General features: G+C 49.5%; 7 protein-coding genes across 7 annotated transcripts; 3 read left to right on the forward strand and 4 right to left on the reverse strand.

Annotated features, from left to right (window-relative positions):
* Positions 1 to 353: 353 nt before the first annotated feature.
* F4813DRAFT_367060 (FeS cluster assembly scaffold IscU) lies at positions 354 to 1,680 on the reverse strand. The gene is made up of 2 exons (XM_049244117.1): positions 939 to 1,680; positions 354 to 867 (listed from the first exon to the last, which is right to left on the reverse strand). The coding sequence occupies exons 1-2, from the start codon at positions 1,354 to 1,356 to the stop codon at positions 722 to 724; spliced, it is 564 nt and encodes a 187-aa protein (XP_049097418.1). The 5' UTR covers positions 1,357 to 1,680; the 3' UTR covers positions 354 to 721.
* Positions 1,681 to 1,891: 211 nt separating this feature from the next.
* F4813DRAFT_367062 (ubiquitinyl hydrolase) lies at positions 1,892 to 5,026 on the forward strand. Its single transcript, XM_049244118.1, has 4 exons — positions 1,892 to 2,207; positions 2,277 to 2,344; positions 2,417 to 4,506; positions 4,564 to 5,026. Exons 1-4 carry the CDS (start codon positions 2,180 to 2,182, stop codon positions 4,706 to 4,708), a joined length of 2,331 nt encoding a protein of 776 aa, XP_049097419.1. The 5' UTR covers positions 1,892 to 2,179; the 3' UTR covers positions 4,709 to 5,026.
* Positions 4,745 to 7,097, reverse strand: F4813DRAFT_398090 (cytochrome P450). The gene is made up of 5 exons (XM_049248007.1): positions 6,652 to 7,097; positions 6,347 to 6,595; positions 6,051 to 6,272; positions 5,627 to 5,959; positions 4,745 to 5,564 (listed from the first exon to the last, which is right to left on the reverse strand). Exons 1-5 carry the CDS (start codon positions 6,871 to 6,873, stop codon positions 5,139 to 5,141), a joined length of 1,452 nt encoding a protein of 483 aa, XP_049097420.1. The 5' UTR covers positions 6,874 to 7,097; the 3' UTR covers positions 4,745 to 5,138.
* Positions 7,098 to 7,420: 323 nt separating this feature from the next.
* Positions 7,421 to 8,909, reverse strand: F4813DRAFT_367065 (uncharacterized protein). Its single transcript, XM_049244119.1, has 5 exons — positions 8,710 to 8,909; positions 8,224 to 8,660; positions 8,062 to 8,162; positions 7,835 to 7,987; positions 7,421 to 7,782 (listed from the first exon to the last, which is right to left on the reverse strand). The coding sequence occupies exons 1-5, from the start codon at positions 8,800 to 8,802 to the stop codon at positions 7,682 to 7,684; spliced, it is 885 nt and encodes a 294-aa protein (XP_049097421.1). The 5' UTR covers positions 8,803 to 8,909; the 3' UTR covers positions 7,421 to 7,681.
* Positions 8,910 to 10,452: 1,543 nt separating this feature from the next.
* Positions 10,453 to 12,456, forward strand: F4813DRAFT_367067 (uncharacterized protein). The gene is made up of 2 exons (XM_049244120.1): positions 10,453 to 10,745; positions 10,831 to 12,456. The coding sequence occupies exons 1-2, from the start codon at positions 10,516 to 10,518 to the stop codon at positions 12,101 to 12,103; spliced, it is 1,503 nt and encodes a 500-aa protein (XP_049097422.1). The 5' UTR covers positions 10,453 to 10,515; the 3' UTR covers positions 12,104 to 12,456.
* Positions 12,457 to 12,716: 260 nt separating this feature from the next.
* On the reverse strand, positions 12,717 to 15,000 carry F4813DRAFT_367069 (GTP-binding protein lepa). Its single transcript, XM_049244121.1, has one exon. It carries the CDS (start codon positions 14,903 to 14,905, stop codon positions 12,836 to 12,838), a length of 2,070 nt encoding a protein of 689 aa, XP_049097423.1. The 5' UTR covers positions 14,906 to 15,000; the 3' UTR covers positions 12,717 to 12,835.
* Positions 15,001 to 15,142: 142 nt separating this feature from the next.
* On the forward strand, positions 15,143 to 16,283 carry F4813DRAFT_367072 (DNA-binding protein). Its single transcript, XM_049244122.1, has 4 exons — positions 15,143 to 15,322; positions 15,376 to 15,401; positions 15,459 to 15,497; positions 15,560 to 16,283. The coding sequence occupies exons 1-4, from the start codon at positions 15,233 to 15,235 to the stop codon at positions 16,095 to 16,097; spliced, it is 693 nt and encodes a 230-aa protein (XP_049097424.1). The 5' UTR covers positions 15,143 to 15,232; the 3' UTR covers positions 16,098 to 16,283.
* Positions 16,284 to 16,588: the final 305 nt, after the last annotated feature.

Raw genomic sequence — 16,588 nt, forward strand, 5'->3', positions numbered from 1 at the left:
TAAAACATAAGAACTTTGCGGATATCGAGGTGAACTAAAAGAAAAATCATTCGAGGGCCCTGAATCAGATAAGATAAGCTCCTGATAACGATCGATAAAGCAAATATGCTAGCGGCTACGGCTTGGCATACATTACATAGGAGGTAGGTAGGCGGCTTAGTAATAAGTAATACACCAACTCATTCTCACGATATTGTTTCGGCTATAGTTGAGTAATTGAGTTTGGATAAGCTCTCATCGAGGCTAGAACGGGAGGTAACCATTTATCGCATAAATGTGGACTGCGAATGGAAAGTGTCCAAGTTACTTTAGATCTCGACGTCTACAATGTAACCTAGTAAATACTATGGCCGCGCACCTCACTGAACAATAATTAAACAAAAACAACCATACGGTTTTACGATTTTACGATTTTATTCCGAGTGAGGACTATGGTACATCTCTTAATGAGTGCTCGAAAAACCCAAGTTTGATAACTGGATTACTGAGAAAATCAAAGTCCATCGCATTCAACCCCGGTCGGAGTTGAAAATAGCCGTAACATCAAAAATCCCTCACAACAGAACAACGCACAGCGATATCATATTATCGTAAGCAGTCGCATATCGATATCCCCGTCTGCACCGCATATCAAAGCCGCGACTTTTGATTCCCCATCTGAACTCCGTATCCCATGCAAGTAACGAATGTATCCTTCAAATTCAGTTTGGTACGTCAACCCTTAAGCAGTCGCCGTCGCGGCCTCGCTAATACTGGGCATCTTTGCTCCAGTACCGGCAAGGTTTGTTGGCTTGGCATGGGGGTTCTTGCTGTAGTAGTTGGAGATAGCAGATTTGATGGCATCCTCGGCTAGCATGGAACAATGAACTACCAAAGCGTTAGCATATATAGGCCAACCATTTCATTCGTACGTGAAGTATAGGGACATGGAAACCTACGCTTGACAGGCGGTAGGCAAAGCTCCTGAGCAATCTCGGTATTCTTGATACGGCCTGCCTCCTCGAGCGTCATACCTCTCACCAGCTCTGTCAGGTAGCTCGAACTTGCGATAGCGCTGCCGCAGCCAAAGGTCTTGAACTTTACGTCGGATATGGTGTTGCTCTTCGGATCGACCCGGATCTGAAGTTTCATGACGTCGCCACACGCTGGGGCGCCGACTAGGCCGGTGCCAACGTCAACGTCAGACTTGAGCATAGAACCTACGTTGCGCGGTCGGCTGTAGTGGTCCAACACTTTCTCGTGGTACGATCGGCGCGCGATGCTGGCGGCCGGGTTGAGAGTCTGGCGGGTAGCGACGCGAGGAGTAGCCGATGCGACTACTCGTCGAGCAGCGGTTGCTAGCGTCCGCGACAGCATTTTGAGATATGAGATATGCGAGCTGTAATGTGGTCAAGATTGATTAATGCCAATGGAAATGGAATTGCGTTTGATGTGTTCTTGGTTAAACACGCGATGTCGATTGTGAAAGGACTATATTGCGGATGAGGTGGAAGCAAAGACGTAGAAATTTGTAGGTTGGGGGTTACGAATCGGAGATGATGAGGTAAAACGTAGCCCCCCCTCCCAAAAAAAAAAGTGAAGCGGTCTTTGTCGGCGATCTCGGTATTAAAATGGACCTTGGGTTCTATGGCGAATCATAAAACTTCAAATTAGCGATGAAATCATAAGTCTCGGAGATTGTATATGCACTGTAAGGAGGCGGGTCGGTTATAGCTATCCCCACCTTTTCACCTTATCAGATCCGGTCTTGCAGCTGCGCAGACATGGCCCGAGTCCGATAGTTTCGACCGAACTTTCTAGGCCTGTCTCCTGCTGTCAGCTGGCAAGCAGCAGTACCTGTTACGTACATATTTAGCAGCGTGGGGAAATCTCTATAGTAGCCTCGCACTGCAGATTGTACAATACTTGTACCCCTCCATCGACAAAGTCTTAGCCCCGCCGCCGTGAAGCTCCTTGTACAATACATACATGAGGTAGCTTCCAACGCTCCCACGCTTCACGTTTGCGATTTGGTAGCAAATAAACATCATTCGCGGCCTCGCTGGGAACATTCCGGTTTTATCGCTGTATCCTTGCTGCAATTTCTCTCAACCATCCACCCCGTCTTCCGTTATACAACTTTGTCATTTCAGCACTCTTCTAACCCGATACCTGTACCGTCTTCGTGTCGTTCTTCAAAATGGCATGTCCACATCTCGATTCTATCTGTAAGTCTGGGGGAGAACGGCGTAAATCTCGTGCTCGCCCGTAGCTTACGTGCCTGTCTTATATCGCAGCTTTGCATCCCCCAACCCCAGCTGAGTCGGTCTATCGTGAAGACTGCACTCAATGCTTTGATTCTATCGTAAGTTCCCAGAACTCGCACCAGAATCCGAAAGCCAGCCTTACCGTCATAATATAATGCTCACACGCTTAGGACGATGCCCAAGGCCTCGACGTCTGTCTGCAGTGTTTCAACGGAGGCTGTCTAGGTGTTCGCACCCATTCCCAACTTCACCACGTCACCCGCAGTCACCCGCTCTCTCTAAACATCCGTCGAACTCGGAAGCGGGTCGTAAAGGACGAGCCTCCCACGAAGATAACCAAGCTAGCCATCGCGGCCGAGACCGAAGCCGACCGTTACGATATCACGACCGCGGTCAAGTGCCACGAGTGCTCCACCGAGCTCGACAAGACCAGCCCGAAACTCGCACCTATCGTTGACGGGATCCTCAAGGCGAATACTTTCTCGCGGCAGGAAGAGGTCAAGGCTTGGGAGCAGGAGCTGACATCTTGCGAACACATCCTTCTCCTACAGCAGCACGAAAGCCGAAAGCTCCAGAGCGACTTAGGTCACTGTTCTAAGTGCGATCTAAAAGAGAACCTCTGGCTATGCTTGGAATGTGGTAACCTAGGTTGCGGTCGTGCTCAGTTTGGCGGCGTCGGAGGAAACTCCCACGGTTTGGCACACGCTACCGAGTCGAGACACGCGGTCGCCGTCAAGCTAGGATCTATCAGCCCGGAAGGCACAGCAGACGTGTACTGCTACCAATGCGACGAGGAGCGCGTGGACAACGACCTCGCGACCCATCTGGCGCATTGGGGAATCATCGTCTCCGACCAGGTCAAGACTGAGAAGAGCTTGACCGAGATGCAGATCGAGCAGAACCTACGATGGGAATTCTCTATGACCACCGAAGACGGAAAAGAACTTAAACCGCTATTTGGACCTGGCCTGACCGGACTAAAGAATCTCGGTAATAGCTGCTACCTCGCGAGCATACTTCAGTGCCTGTTCGACCTGCCCGCATTTCAAGAGCGGTACAACATTCCCGAAGTCGACCTGCCCATCGTGCCCGATCCGGCTCAAGATCTCGAAACGCAGCTGCGCAAATTAGGAGACGGCCTACTATCAGGTCGCTACTCGAAGCCGGACTCCGACGTCGTAGCCTCCGAGAATTCCCCCGAGATCCCATACCAGAAAGGTCTGTCGCCTAGCATGCTAAAGCACCTTATCGGCCGCGGACACGCCGAATTTTCGACGATGCGCCAACAGGACGCCTTCGAGCTTTTACAGCACCTAGTCAAGTTCATAACCAGATCTCAACACTCGACACCCCTAAAGGATCCTACCCAGTCGTTTAGGTTCGTCCTTGAACAGCGACTACAGTGCATGAGCTGCAAGAGGGTCCGCTACACCAGCAACGAACAGGACGGTATCTTTATCGACGTGCCCCTGGAGAAGCTGCCAGCCGTAGAAGGCGAAGGAGATCGCTACAAGCCGGTTACGCTTAAGCAGTGTCTCGACAATTTCACCGCCATGGAAGTGGTGGAGCTGACGTGCGCGTCGTGTAAGAGCAAGGACGGATTCACGAAGAGGTCCCTATTCAAGACCTTGCCGACCACCCTCGTCGTCAACGCGCGGAAGATGACGATAGAGAATTGGGTGCCCCGCAAGGTCGACGTCCCGGTCATAGTGGGAGACGAGCCGTTCCTGCTCGATCAATATCTCTCTTCCGGGTTACAGCCGTCCGAAGAACTGCTGCCGGAAGAGGAGGCCTCTGCCGCTCCGGCTTTTGCGCCTAACGAGGCTGCGCTGGACGGACTCATGGCCATGGGATTCCCACGCAACCGATGCGAAAAGGCGCTCCACGCAACCGGTAACTCGGATGTCAACGCGGCGATGGAGTGGTTGTTTGGCCACATGGAAGATGCCGACATCGACGAGCCTCTGGTCGTCGCCTCTACCGGCGCCGGAAGCAATGCTGCGGTGGATCCCGAGAAGGTCGAGATGCTAGGGTCTATGGGATTCGGCGCGCCGCAAGCCCGCAAAGCTCTAAAGGAGACCAACGGCGACGTAGAGCGCGCGGTAGAATGGTTGTTTAGCCACCCGGACGACCAAGGCGACTTTGGCGACGAGGCCGCACCGTCCTCAAAGGAGGTCGTCCCCGCAGGTAGCGCCGAGGTTCCAGCAAGGTTCCAACTGCAGAGCATCGTATGCCATAAGGGAACCAGCATTCACTCAGGGTAAGTTTTGCCTACTTATTTTCAAGCGTACGCAATAAGGCGCTAACACAACTATAGACATTACGTGGCATTCATCCGCAAGCTGCTCGACACGACAACGCCGAAGTGGGTACTCTTCAATGACGAGAAGGTAGTAGAAGCAGGCGACGTAGAAGAGATGAAGAAGACGGCATACGTCTACTTTTTCAACCGCGTGAATTGATAGGCGGCTCACGAAGTGGGACAGACTAGTCGAGACGACGGTGTTTACGAACGACCAGGGCATACATAGCTGTTAGAAGCCACCTACGGCGTTTTTAGATTTCGAAGAACACGCGCATGACAGGCGAGGTACGGAGCCGAACCGGCATAGATAGTTTAGGGCTACCTGGCGGCTGAGCTGCGTTTGATAGATAGGGCATTGCCAAAAACATGTCAATTCGGGATCGTCTAATAGTCCGTTCTCATCCCTTGCGGTGCACCACGGAACTACCCCTTTGATTAGGTAGCCTTGTAGAATAAACATCAAAATTTGATTAATGTCACTACTCCTATTAACAACTACCTTTAGGTAGGTAGTCAACGTTTATGATTATTTTGGAAGAAAAAGTCCCTCGTGTGCTTTTGAGCCGCGGCATAGAAGTAAACCTCCTTCAACCAGAACGTCTTTTCACTCGTATAATGGCGTCCATCTTCGGCACCTTCATCGCCAATAAATCCGTGCCCTGTGGTTTTGCTTTGGCGTATTCGATATCGTAATTCGTTAGCAGATATGCTATGACGAGTTTTATCTCGTGAACAGCTAGGAAACGACCGGGACACGGGTTCTTGCTAGTCCCAAAACCGAAGAAATTATCATCTGGAGTGGCTGTAGGTTTACTTGTCACGTACTTCTGGCCGCCTGACTTACTGTCCTGGAGTTCGGTGGTCACAAACCGGAAAGGATTAAAACGGTGGGCATCTGGATATATGGCTTCGTCGCAATGAATGCTTTTTATCGGCGAGGCCAAGATCGTACCTTGAGGAACTGGAACGCTGGATTGGCCGTGCTTAAGGGATATGCCCTTCGGGTCGACCACCTAATATAAAACTCTGTTAGGTATACCATTTTAACTAGAGGACATAGAGGGGGGCAACAGACTGTCCGAGCCATAGCTACAGAAGCAAAAGGTATCAATCTCATGGACTCTCGAATTGCAGAATCAACAAGTCTAAGCTTTCGAATCGCTTCTAGGTTCCACGTCCCACCAACATCGCTCAACGCCTTGTCACACTCCTCTCGCAATGCCTCAATATACCCTAGAGATGGGTCGGAAGTAATAAGGCTCATTATGAAGTTATGTAACGTCAAGGTCGTGCTATGTAAGGATAGGTTATTGGTTATAAGAAGCCGATCAGAAATGAGGCTCGTCGATAATTGTGTGTCATCATCGCGGGAGATAGCTTCATCAATAATCAGCTGGAGCGCGTCTTTCTGTATACGAAGTCAGCCAAGCTACGTCGTGAACAAAGTATGCGAGGTAAGAGGCGTAGTTATCAGTTATAAGTCAAACATTTCGTCTTACCACGGGTTTTCTGCTACCAGCGACCCTAATCTTTTCTTGCGTCGTCTCCCTGATTCTTGCTTCGATATACGGACCGCAAATCTTAGCGATTTTTCTAGCATGGTACCAACACCAAAGCTTAACCAGGTACCCGGTGACGGGTCTGAATAACGTTGGTGTAATGCTGATGAGCATTGAACCGCCAAAGAGCGCGACCGACTGGCCTTCTAAGCTTGCAAGGTACTTCACATCATAACCTCCGTCCATGCAGAGTTAGTCCCCCACGAAGACTTAAAGCCATCTTCAAGTGCAGCAACCATCGGCCCCGTAAGCGCATCTAGATCTCGCGTAAGCTGGCTCGGGATGAGGTACCGGTGGTAAGGGTCAAGAATGACTCTTTGGTCGCGAACGGTGTATCTTGCCTGTATCTGTTCCTGAAGGGTGCCGAAGATGTCCAGTTGGTCCTCTGGTAGTCTGCCTAGCGTTTTCATCTGTTCTGTCGGGAGGATAATCACTGTCCCTCTATCCATAGTTGGAATTAGATATGGAGAATCATGCTTAGTGAACTTGGTAGATGTTAGATTTTCTGGGGCAATCATGTAAGTGATTAAGAGGTTATCACCTTAGAGTAGCCCTCTGAAGCCCATTCTGCTGTCTTGAATAGGGACCGGAATGTCGCTCGCACGCCGTGGAACCACTCATCACGAAAGCCGACTTCCGGGAATACTTTGAGAAAAGTGCTGTGGTTTTGTCGTTTCTCTAATACAGAGGCGATGAAAAAGTAAGTAAACGGAATAGATAACACCAACAACGCTGCTTCTATCTGGGATACCGAGATGACCATTTCGTCTGGTTTACAAGAGCAGCAGAGTAGTCAAAAAGAACTGTTGCAAAGGTTTGTCGAATCTTTTCAGTATATTAGTTTCGTTCGGGAAGCGCGTGATGAAAACTTGGTTGATTGAAAATAGGGGTCACGTTCTGCAAAATGAATCGGGATAATGAATTTTGAGGTTGTCCTGCTCTCCTCACCTCAGGTACGTTGAGATCTATTCTTGGATCACATAAACCAATAAATATTATGAGAAATAGTATAATGCGAGCAGTAATGTTACATTAAGCGTGTTGGCTCATTATCCCTTTGATATAACACTGGGGGCCATATTAGAATACCACCAACATGAAGCGGTTTTAGACACCAACAGAATTATTTGTGTAACGATCTTCCTTATACCACAACCAACAGACTCCATGCAGATTGACGAAGTTCCCCTCTTAATATATCCTCTTTCGGATAGGTAGTATTAATGGGCATTGTGTCATTAATTATACATTTAACCCAACGTTGCCTTGCCTGCTTCGTTATGGTAGACCTGGTTTATGGATACTATTATCGGTCATTAAATCCACACGCAGCACGTTAAGACGTATTTCATAAACTATATCTGTCTAGGGCTCGTAGAAATGAAAGTGATTGATCAACTATATACTTGAGGGGACTATATACTCGACAGCAAAATAGACAGTGGAAGTAAACCAATAAGAAATAATATGCTACAACCAACCAAAAGTACCTTATCCATATCTGATTCGAAAATAACGGAAGCCGAGGTTGGTTTTTGTATCCCTTTGAGCAGAGGATCGAACTTCTACGCTCACTGGAAAATATCGTTCTGCGCACCGGGCTGCCAACCCATCTTCTGGTTGTAACCCGGAGACACGCCGGCCGGTGTCTCGACGTTGTTGCCATCGGCCTCTGCATGTCATGTCAATAGGGGGAGAAATGGGGGTTGAAAGAATGTACGTACGATTCCAAGCGATCATCTGCTTTGCTCCGGAAATACAGGGGGTCTTTCCGTCGTCGCAGCGTACCGGCGCCTTAGCGGGAGCAACCGTTCTCGTAGAAGTAGAGCCGGTAACGCGGCACTTGAAGTTTTGCATGTACATGTTCGGTTCGCCGCCTTAGTAGAAGTCAATATGCAGCTCCTGGATAAACGAAGAGCGTCTAAGTGAAAAGCACAGGTGTTTGGCTTACATCCATCCGGAACCCACAGCCACGCACAGTAGCAGCCGTCTTCGGGGCATGGTGGTAGGTCGCGAGGCACTTGGTAAGTGGCTAGGCGTTTCCATGGTGTGCTATCGCCGCTGTTAGCTATTACGTCTGTACGCGGTCGTCCGGTTACGGGGATGTGCATACTGCTCTAGAACGGTAAATACCGCCAAGTTCTCCATCGTCACCTTGGATAGATCCGAGTTGTAGGAGATGGCGAAAGCGGTGCCGGCGGCAGTCGATTCGTTGTGGGTATGCATCGCGCCCCCCATACCATCCGGGTTAGCGTTGAGGCAGTCGTTGGGAGTTGGGCTGTGCCAGTCTTCCGGATGCTGCTGTCCATCTGGCCACTCCGACGTAAATTTCCCATCGTAAGAGAGAGTGGTTTGGGCACGGTTGTGGGCTAACTCGACAGTAAAGGATCCGCCGGCCGGGAGCTCTAGAAAGTCGCCGGGGCTAGGACGGAACTGATCCGAGTCGCAGCCGCGATCGTGCTGCATCCACCATTGGCTCTTCGGGAGTTGGAAAAGGGGATTTACGACGGTGTTGGTGTTTAAGTCTTCCACTCCGGGTTCCGTACCATTCTAGCTAGGTTATTATCGGGCAATGATCGGACACGGAGAGAATGCTTACCAGACAGTACATGCCCTTTGTAAACGCAGCAACATGAGCGCGGACGAAGCCGGCTGATGCTAGCGTAGCGATGATCGTAGTAGCAGCCTTCATTGTTGTGCGGTTTAATTGTAAAAGCCTAAGAGATATTAATAATACCGAGTAAATTGAGAAGGTTGATGAGGTTGATGAGGTTGATGAGGTTGATGAGGTTGATGAGGTTGATGAGGTTGATGAGGTTGATGAGGTTGATGAGGTGGAATATCTTCCAAGACGTGAATATCGTTCACGGATATCCATCTATTTAAGTCTTCGTCATTGAAAACATAACCTCTCCTGCCCTATCGCCACTGTCATGGTTTCATCAGCCGTTGATGAGGCTCGAAAGGGAAAGAGAGCCCCTGAGATAGGATACCAGTCAATGTAAGGTCATGCGAATGTAGCTGACGCCACCAAATGAGGCTTGGCTCAGCCCGGCGACAGATAAATTATAGGATTCGCATCTCAAATAGGAAACTAAACGGATTTTGGCTCGTGTGGAGTACGATAATCAGCTTACTATTGGGTAAAGCAAACACTACGGTCTGCGAGATCTCCAGCTGGAATTGGCATGATGATTCTTTTGGTAATTCTTTTTTTAGCTTCACTATTACTGCGTCCTACAAGCCCAGGCGGAGTTCACGATGAAACATTCAGCTGGTCATATTGGGCTAGCAATAAAGAGAACTATACGAGGCAATCAGTGTTCAGACGTGTGATAACTATTCGTTAACTATCTCTGCCCTTATCTGATATTTCCATCGTATAGTGTTGTGAGTAGCTAAGATTATACTCATTGGATGCTTCCGATATTGACTTGAAGTTTATAGTCTCATCTCGAACAGCTTAATTGTTGCTATGAAGTCAGCTAAGTCGAAGCCCGGCACATGCGAAGTTCTTAGTGTCGTCAGCCTCGTATCTAAGATTCAATAATTGTCAGATATTGATGACGTGAAGAGATTGCTTAAGCGTAGTTGACATCTACGCGCGATGCTTTGCTGCGTTGATGGGTACTTATATCAAGAAGGAATCTAGAGGCGATGAATGATATTCGCTCATTACAAGCTTATGTTTAACCTTCAATGGCTAACTAAGCTCCCTTGGGGCTTGTCCTCCAAGACGTGCCTACGAATAGTCCAAGTCGCAAAGCTATCGTCATGAGACTTATCTCCGTCGGATTTCTGAATTGCGGAAGAAGCTAGAAAAAAACTATATTAATGGACCAGCTTGAAATAGGTTAATAGCTCTTACAATAATACTATTCTCATCTTGCTCGCATAGTGTTTGACATAGAGTAACCCTCAGCAGTTAAAACCAAAAGGCTCTTAAAGACCGACTAAAAGGGGGGCCACATGCGGAATGATAAATTGAATATTGAATATTTATCATTTATCTATATTTATAAATTGATCGGTCAAGGAGGCAACGGGGAATGCCGCATAAAGAGTAGATGTGTGTATTTATTTGTAAAGTACAATAGATATCTTCCAGAGAATTACCTCGTCATTATCATTACTGCACCTACCAGTTGTAGTACAATCAATTTCTGCTACCTGGCAGATATTATGTGTGACCGGTCTTCTGAACTGCCGAAGCGTAGGTAGCGTTAGATAGACGGGCCGTTCCGCGTACGGTGCGGGGCTCTTTAGCCGAAACACGGCCTCCGAATCTACGTACCCCCGTACCCCGTCCCCGAATTAAAAAATTCTCCCCGAAAAAAAATCAACATCTCAATCAGTGGAGAGCCATACATCATAGAAGCCGATAACTGCCTTCATATCGGTTAAGATGGCGAAACCAAAATCATTTACGAAGCAATCAAAAGCCAGGCCAAAAAAAGAGCAGAAGCTGGACACGGCAGACGACTTCCAAGCTGCCGGCGTCGACTTTGAAGAAGCCGCTGGAAAATGGCGTGCGGGAGATGCCGTCAAGTCTATGCGATTCTTCCAGCGCGCTATTGATGTCTACGATCAAGGGCTTCTCAAGTTCCCTCAAAGCACCGACCTCGCCTACAACAAGTAAGGATTCTTTTCCGAATGAGCCTTTTTTCTATTCTTTTGCATCACCATTCTCCGACGAAGCATCTGCTAACAATTTCCCCAGGGCTCGGGTACAGCTGGAGATTGCTACGCATCCCATTCTTGTCGAGCATTTGCAGCAGCCCTTAAGAGGCGTATTGGATGAGGCATTAGAGTCGCATCGATACACGTTAAAGCTTGATCCGCATAATTCGGACGCGCTATTTAATACTTCTCAGGTTCTTACGGCTATCGCCGAGCTGATAGCTACTGATGAAGATGACGAAGCTGCTGGAACAGAGGCTGAAGCTTTGAAGGCGCTCCGAGAAGCGCTCGACCTGCAAAGCGCGTGTCTCAGCTTGCAGGAGCAAAAATACCAGGAATTCCTCGAGCAGGAACGCTTTGCCAACGAGCAAGGAGAAGACGCGAGCTACAAAGCAGCAGCAGCTTCCGGATCAGGAAATAACTCGTCTGGCAGTGCTGAGGAAGACGAAGAATGGTTCAACGTAGTTGAGCCGGTCACCAGCGACACGCTTATCGATACGCTTCTCGCTCAGCTGGCTACCCTCACCACTTTGTGTAGCATTTTGAGCTCTTCGCCAGAAGCTGCTCCTACAAATATGCTCGCCTGGGTCGAGGAAGTTTCGTCAGGCCTCGTCGAAAAGGTGCAGGCCATCTCGCGTGAACAGCACGACAGGGTACAGGAAGTCGCTCTAGCGAGAGCCAATCTTGTTTCGGTGATGCTAGAAGCCGGTTACAGGTCTGGGAAGATCGACGCCGAAACTTACAGTCGAGAACTAAATTCTATTTTCGCAAATGCGGAACTTCAGCTTGAGAATTTTGCGGAAGGCCATATAGCAAATGCTCGCTCTCTCCTGGCGCTCAACTCGGCACTAACAGATTTCGACGGCGGGGACGCCCAGTCGCAGTCGATGTTGCGGTGGAACGTTCTCACGGCGAGCATAGCAAGCCTGAAGTCTGCGTCGGCTATACGAGGAATTCCTCAGGAGGATCTAGCTACTACTCATCTCCTACGCGGTGACGCGTGCTTATATCTTTATACTATGGCCTTCCCGCCGACGTCATATCGGAGAGCCGTAAGCACGGCCTCTCAGAATGCCAAGAACGCAGAGGTGTATTACCGCAACGCGAGCAGGCTGACTCCGGACGAAGAAGACAGAGACATCGCTTCGATAAAGTCAATAATTGCACAGTATCTCCAAGCCTACTCCCAGGAGGGTGCGCAAGTCGACGTCGGTAGCTTATTCAACGCGAGCCCGCGAGGTCAGGAGTGGGTTATTAAACAACTCGAGGATATGATGGCGGAGAATCTCGTACCTCACGCGCTCCTTTCGTAGTTGGTAGATGCAGCGAATGCGGACTTATGATACTTGTCGATATTTTGCCTGCGGTAAGAAAAAAAAATGACGCCAGCATCATGCGTAGAGATTAACTGCTAATTAGAGGTCGTCTGGGTACGCAAGTGGAAATGGTCGAATACCTAGTACAAAATGAGTGCTAGGATTTTAGATAAATTTCCAATGTTATCAACTACTACATCCCCTTGTAGCTACCGTTTCTTTATAGCAGGTCTTAATATTGACCACGCAAGTATAAATTCAAGCACGAAAAGTACACCAGGCCAGCCTCAGTGTTTGTAGTCTCCGTGGCTATGACCGTTGCTATTGTTTAAAACGGTCGAGTTTAACCCAGCCCCGATATGCGCCCCCTGTAAGGACCATATGAATCCATAAAGAAATGCTAGCTTTCTTCTGTTTTGTGCCGCTTGCTAAATAAACCAGTCGTCAATACACGCCTTACCTATAGTCCATGGTTATTTTCCCGATCAGGATCTATTGTGCGGGTGACCTAGTGCCCGATCTCTAACCCGAGTATTTTACAACCTCCTAACCTAGTTAGCTATTTATAATTTCAGAAGCCTTAATTTACCCCTATTTAAATCGAAGGTGGCGAGGCATATTCAGGTTATATTACAGTTCAATATACTTTACAGTTGATATTATGGCTTGCTAGAGATATATAGCGCTTTGGGTGTTCGCATATATATCTAGACGATGTACACTGGCAACCTACTTGGATAAGAACCTCTGAAATGCTTCCTGTTCGATAATAACATTGCCGACCGAACGTAACCTCTTGCGACCTTCTTTCTGCTTCTCGAGTAGTTTCCGACGGCGGGTAATGTCGCTGGCGTGCAACTTGGCGAGCACATCCTTACGGAAGGGCTTGAGAGTCTCTCGCGCGATGATCTTCTTGCCGACCGCCGCCTGTATCACGACCTCGAACATCTGCCGCTGTACGTGCTCCTTGAACTTGGTCACCCACTGCCTGCCTAGCCGTTCCACCTGAGATAGGTGCACTACCCGCGAGATCGCGTCCACCGGCTGCTTATTAACTAGTAGCTGCAGCTTGACTAGCTTGCTCTCGCGCCACCCAGCGTCCTCGTAGTCCAGAGTCGCGTACCCTTTAGTTGCGCCCTTAAGCTTGCCGAATAAATCGTCTACTAACTGCGCCGTAGGGATGCGGTACTTTAGGATGACCTGCATGCCGTGAAAGAACTCGATGCTCTCCTGCTCGCCGCGGTTGGCTTCGCATAGCTCTATGGCGCGGCCGAGATATTCTTCTGGGACCGTCAGGGTTGCTAGCACGTAAGGCTCGTAAAAGGTGGCGCCGCGGGTGCGCCCGTCGTCGAAATCCGGGAAATCCGCAGGGCTTTGAAGGACTGCCTCCGTGCCGTCCCGCCACATAACTTTGGTTTGGACGGCAGGCTCGGTGATGATAATGCTTGCGCCGTGCTCTTGGCGGAGTCGATCCTGAAATACGGAACAGTGCAGACTACCTAGAAAGCCGATCCGCCAGCCTGCTCCCAGCGCCTCGGAGTGATCTTTGAAGAGGGTCACGCTGCGGTCGTTCAGCACGAGCTGGCCGATGCTGTCCGCTAGGCGGCTGTAGTCGGCAGGGTCCGTAGGAAAAGCGGCGACGAAGACCATGGGCTTGGGCTCCTCGAAGCCCGGGTACGGCTCGACAACGTCTTCCGAGCCGACGGTGGTGAACGTATCGCCAATTTTAGCATCCTGGATTTTCTTCATGCCGGGATTGAAAAAGACGTAACCGACCTGGCCGGCGCGCAAGACTGTCTGCGGAACCTGTGTAGGATATCTGATGCCGACCTCACCGATGGTGTACTTGTTTCCCGTCGCGAAACTCACGAGGTTGTCTCCTGCCCTCACGGTGCCGTCGAAAAGCCGGACCAGACATATAACGCCGCGGAAGCTGTCGTACCACGAGTCCACTAGCAGCATCCTCAGCGGTTTAGATTCGTCGCCTGTAGGCCCCGGGACGTTTTCTACGACGGCTGGCAGTAACTCCTTGACGTTGAGGCCGGTTTTTGCACTTACTCCGATAGCCTTGCTAGAATCCAGCTCGAAGGTAGATTCGAGCTGTTCTAGGACTCTTGGAACATCCGCAGCAACCATGTCTATCTTGTTGATGACCGGTAGGATCTTGAGGCCTTCGGCAAAGGCAAGATAAAAATTGGCGACGGTCTGGGCTTGTACTCCTTGGCTCGCGTCGACCAGCAGAATAGCGCCTCCGCAGCTGGCGTACGACCTCGTAACTTCGGCGCGGAAGTCGACGTGGCCGGGCGTGTCGACGAGATGCAGCAGGTAATCGAGACCGTGATGATTATAGATCATGGTGCAAGTTTGAGCTTTAACGGTGATGCCTCTCTCGCGCTCAACTTCGAGGGTATCGAGGATCTGGCGGTTTGTATTAGACGACGATATAGTGCCCGTAATTTCGAGCAGCCGATCGGATAACGTGGATTTCCCATGGTCGATATGCGCCACGATACAAAAGTTTCGAAAGCGCTCGATAGGGATCGCAGCGATGCGGCGCTCAAGATCGCCCATTACTCCTGCTTTTAATGTGCTATATCGTCGAAGGGTACTATACGCGTCTGGTCCAATAGTTGGCCATCCTATCAATCCATTCCGCCGTCGGCATCGTAGCTTCGGGTCTAGAGAAGGCCATGTCGTCTGCGAGTAGGCGCCGGCGTTATAAGCCGTGCGAAGGGAAGATGAGCGGAGACATGGTCGCATGAGAACGAACTCCAGTGGAGACTTGAATCTACCACCCATCCATACGAATTGAGCTTTCTCGGCCTTGTCAACTTTGGATCAAGACACGGAAGAATACCTGGATAGATAAAGAACATATGAAGCTATTCGCGGCCGGTGGGTTGCAGCAAAAATTCCCAAATTCGAAGGGTACCTAGGTAGTTAGTCCTTATCGATAAACATAATCTCTTATCTTATCGCTATCTAGCCACAATACATAACATGATAGTAACCTAGTTAATTCGTCACCCCGCCAAAGTTTCCGAAAGTAAACAAACCACTACGCTTACAACCTCTAGGCTCAAGTTCAAAGTCGATAGCAGCACACGCGACAGAGAATCTATCACGATGGCGCCGACCGCACCAGAAAAGGACAAGGACAAATCTAAGGTTCATAAATTGGCTCTCAAAGGAAGCGCCAAACTTGTGGCGGAATTCGTACGTAAAGGCTTCCCCACGAAGCAGCGATGAGCTAACAGTCCATCTTCCAGTTCCAATATTCGATCCATACCATCCTGTACGTAACAAGACTACTTCCGTACGATCCTATACGCTTTTGTTAATCCCACGATAGATTTCAAAGAGGTGTCTACCCCGCCGAAGATTTCACAGCGTGCGTAATGCCCCGACCCGATCCATCTCGCTTCTGTCAACCGCCCAGACTAACGGAACCAGCGTCAAAAAATATGGCCTGAACATGCTGGTTTCTGCCGATGACCAAGTCAAGGCGTACATCAAGAAGATCATGTCCCAGCTCGACAAATGGATGCAGCGCGGCAAGATCAGCAAGCTGGTCATCGTCATCACCGACAAAGACACGGGCGAGCACGTCGAGCGATGGCAGTTCGACGTCCACATATTCAATACCGGCAAATCTAAAAAGTCCAAGACGTCTCCCGACCAAGAGAACGCCGCGCCTCCGTCCGCCTCCAACACGGCCCTCCCCGATTCTTCCAAGACCGAGGCCGAGATTCAAGCCGAGATCGCCGCCCTCTTCCGCCAGATCACCGCCTCCGTTACCTTTCTACCCCAGCTGGCCGGCGACTGCACTTTCAACGTCCTGGTGTATGCCGACGCAGATAGCGACGTGCCTGTCGAATGGGGCGACAGCGACGCCAAGGAGATCGTCAACGGCGAGAGGGTGCAGCTGCGGGGGTTCAGCACCACTAGCCACCGAGTTGAGACGTTAGTTAGCTATCGGTTAGGAGAATGAGCATCTGTCGTATACGTGTTTGTACCTTGTACCTATTATACGGCTAAGCTGGAGATGGATTTATTGTACTATTAGGATTTGACGGCTAAGGGACGAATCCGACGTGGCGTTTTAGAATTTATCCGGTTGGGAGTGCTGGTGCTATTATATCGAATCTATAACCTTACTATGAACGTACCAGTTCTAACATGTTTGCCCGAGATGTGATTGACCCTTACGCGACTAGAGTAGATCCCTCTTGTAACCATATAAGCCTTCCCAATGCGGTCGACCATTGTATCTGCCAATGAAGCCTTTTATATACCAAAAAGCCGAAACCGTCAATGCCAGTATTGAGCTTCCTGCATAGTACATATATCGGGGACAGCACTTTTCAGGGGCAACAAACTAGACGGACTTCAGAGACAATAGCGTCATATACGGACAAGAAATTCCAAATTTCATCATTTGTCTCATGTCTCGTTACGTTTATGAATATGCAAAATCTGTCA

This window comes from Daldinia decipiens (genome assembly GCF_022478715.1).
Source record: "Daldinia decipiens strain CBS 113046 unplaced genomic scaffold F4813scaffold_29, whole genome shotgun sequence".
NCBI lineage: Eukaryota > Fungi > Ascomycota > Sordariomycetes > Xylariales > Hypoxylaceae > Daldinia > Daldinia decipiens.

Bases quoted from the DNA above. Each gene is read 5' to 3' on its own strand.
- F4813DRAFT_398090 (XM_049248007.1), bottom strand. From the start codon at position 6,873: ATGGTCATCTCGGTATCCCAGATAGAAGCAGCGTTGTTGGTGTTATCT. The intron at 6,596-6,651 runs GTGATAACCTCT...ACATCTACCAAG, and splicing joins CTTCAGAGGGCTACTCTAAG to TTCACTAAGCATGATTCTCC. The intron at 5,565-5,626 runs GTCTGTTGCCCC...GTTTTATATTAG, and splicing joins CTGTAGCTATGGCTCGGACA to GTGGTCGACCCGAAGGGCAT.
- F4813DRAFT_367069 (XM_049244121.1), bottom strand. From the start codon at position 14,905: ATGGGTGGTAGATTCAAGTCTCCACTGGAGTTCGTTCTCATGCGACCA.
- F4813DRAFT_367060 (XM_049244117.1), bottom strand. From the start codon at position 1,356: ATGCTGTCGCGGACGCTAGCAACCGCTGCTCGACGAGTAGTCGCATCG. The intron at 868-938 runs GTAGGTTTCCAT...ACGCTTTGGTAG, and splicing joins TTGCCTACCGCCTGTCAAGC to TTCATTGTTCCATGCTAGCC.
- F4813DRAFT_367062 (XM_049244118.1), top strand. From the start codon at position 2,180: ATGGCATGTCCACATCTCGATTCTATCT. The intron at 2,208-2,276 runs GTAAGTCTGGGG...CTTATATCGCAG, and splicing joins TCCACATCTCGATTCTATCT to CTTTGCATCCCCCAACCCCA. The intron at 2,345-2,416 runs GTAAGTTCCCAG...TCACACGCTTAG, and splicing joins CTCAATGCTTTGATTCTATC to GACGATGCCCAAGGCCTCGA.
- F4813DRAFT_367072 (XM_049244122.1), top strand. From the start codon at position 15,233: ATGGCGCCGACCGCACCAGAAAAGGACAAGGACAAATCTAAGGTTCAT. The intron at 15,323-15,375 runs GTACGTAAAGGC...TCCATCTTCCAG, and splicing joins CCAAACTTGTGGCGGAATTC to TTCCAATATTCGATCCATAC. The intron at 15,402-15,458 runs GTACGTAACAAG...ATCCCACGATAG, and splicing joins TATTCGATCCATACCATCCT to ATTTCAAAGAGGTGTCTACC.
- F4813DRAFT_367067 (XM_049244120.1), top strand. From the start codon at position 10,516: ATGGCGAAACCAAAATCATTTACGAAGCAATCAAAAGCCAGGCCAAAA. The intron at 10,746-10,830 runs GTAAGGATTCTT...CAATTTCCCCAG, and splicing joins ACCGACCTCGCCTACAACAA to GGCTCGGGTACAGCTGGAGA.
- F4813DRAFT_367065 (XM_049244119.1), bottom strand. From the start codon at position 8,802: ATGAAGGCTGCTACTACGATCATCGCTACGCTAGCATCAGCCGGCTTC. The intron at 8,661-8,709 runs GTAAGCATTCTC...TAACCTAGCTAG, and splicing joins CAAAGGGCATGTACTGTCTG to AATGGTACGGAACCCGGAGT. The intron at 7,783-7,834 runs GTACGTACATTC...CATGACATGCAG, and splicing joins GCAGATGATCGCTTGGAATC to AGGCCGATGGCAACAACGTC.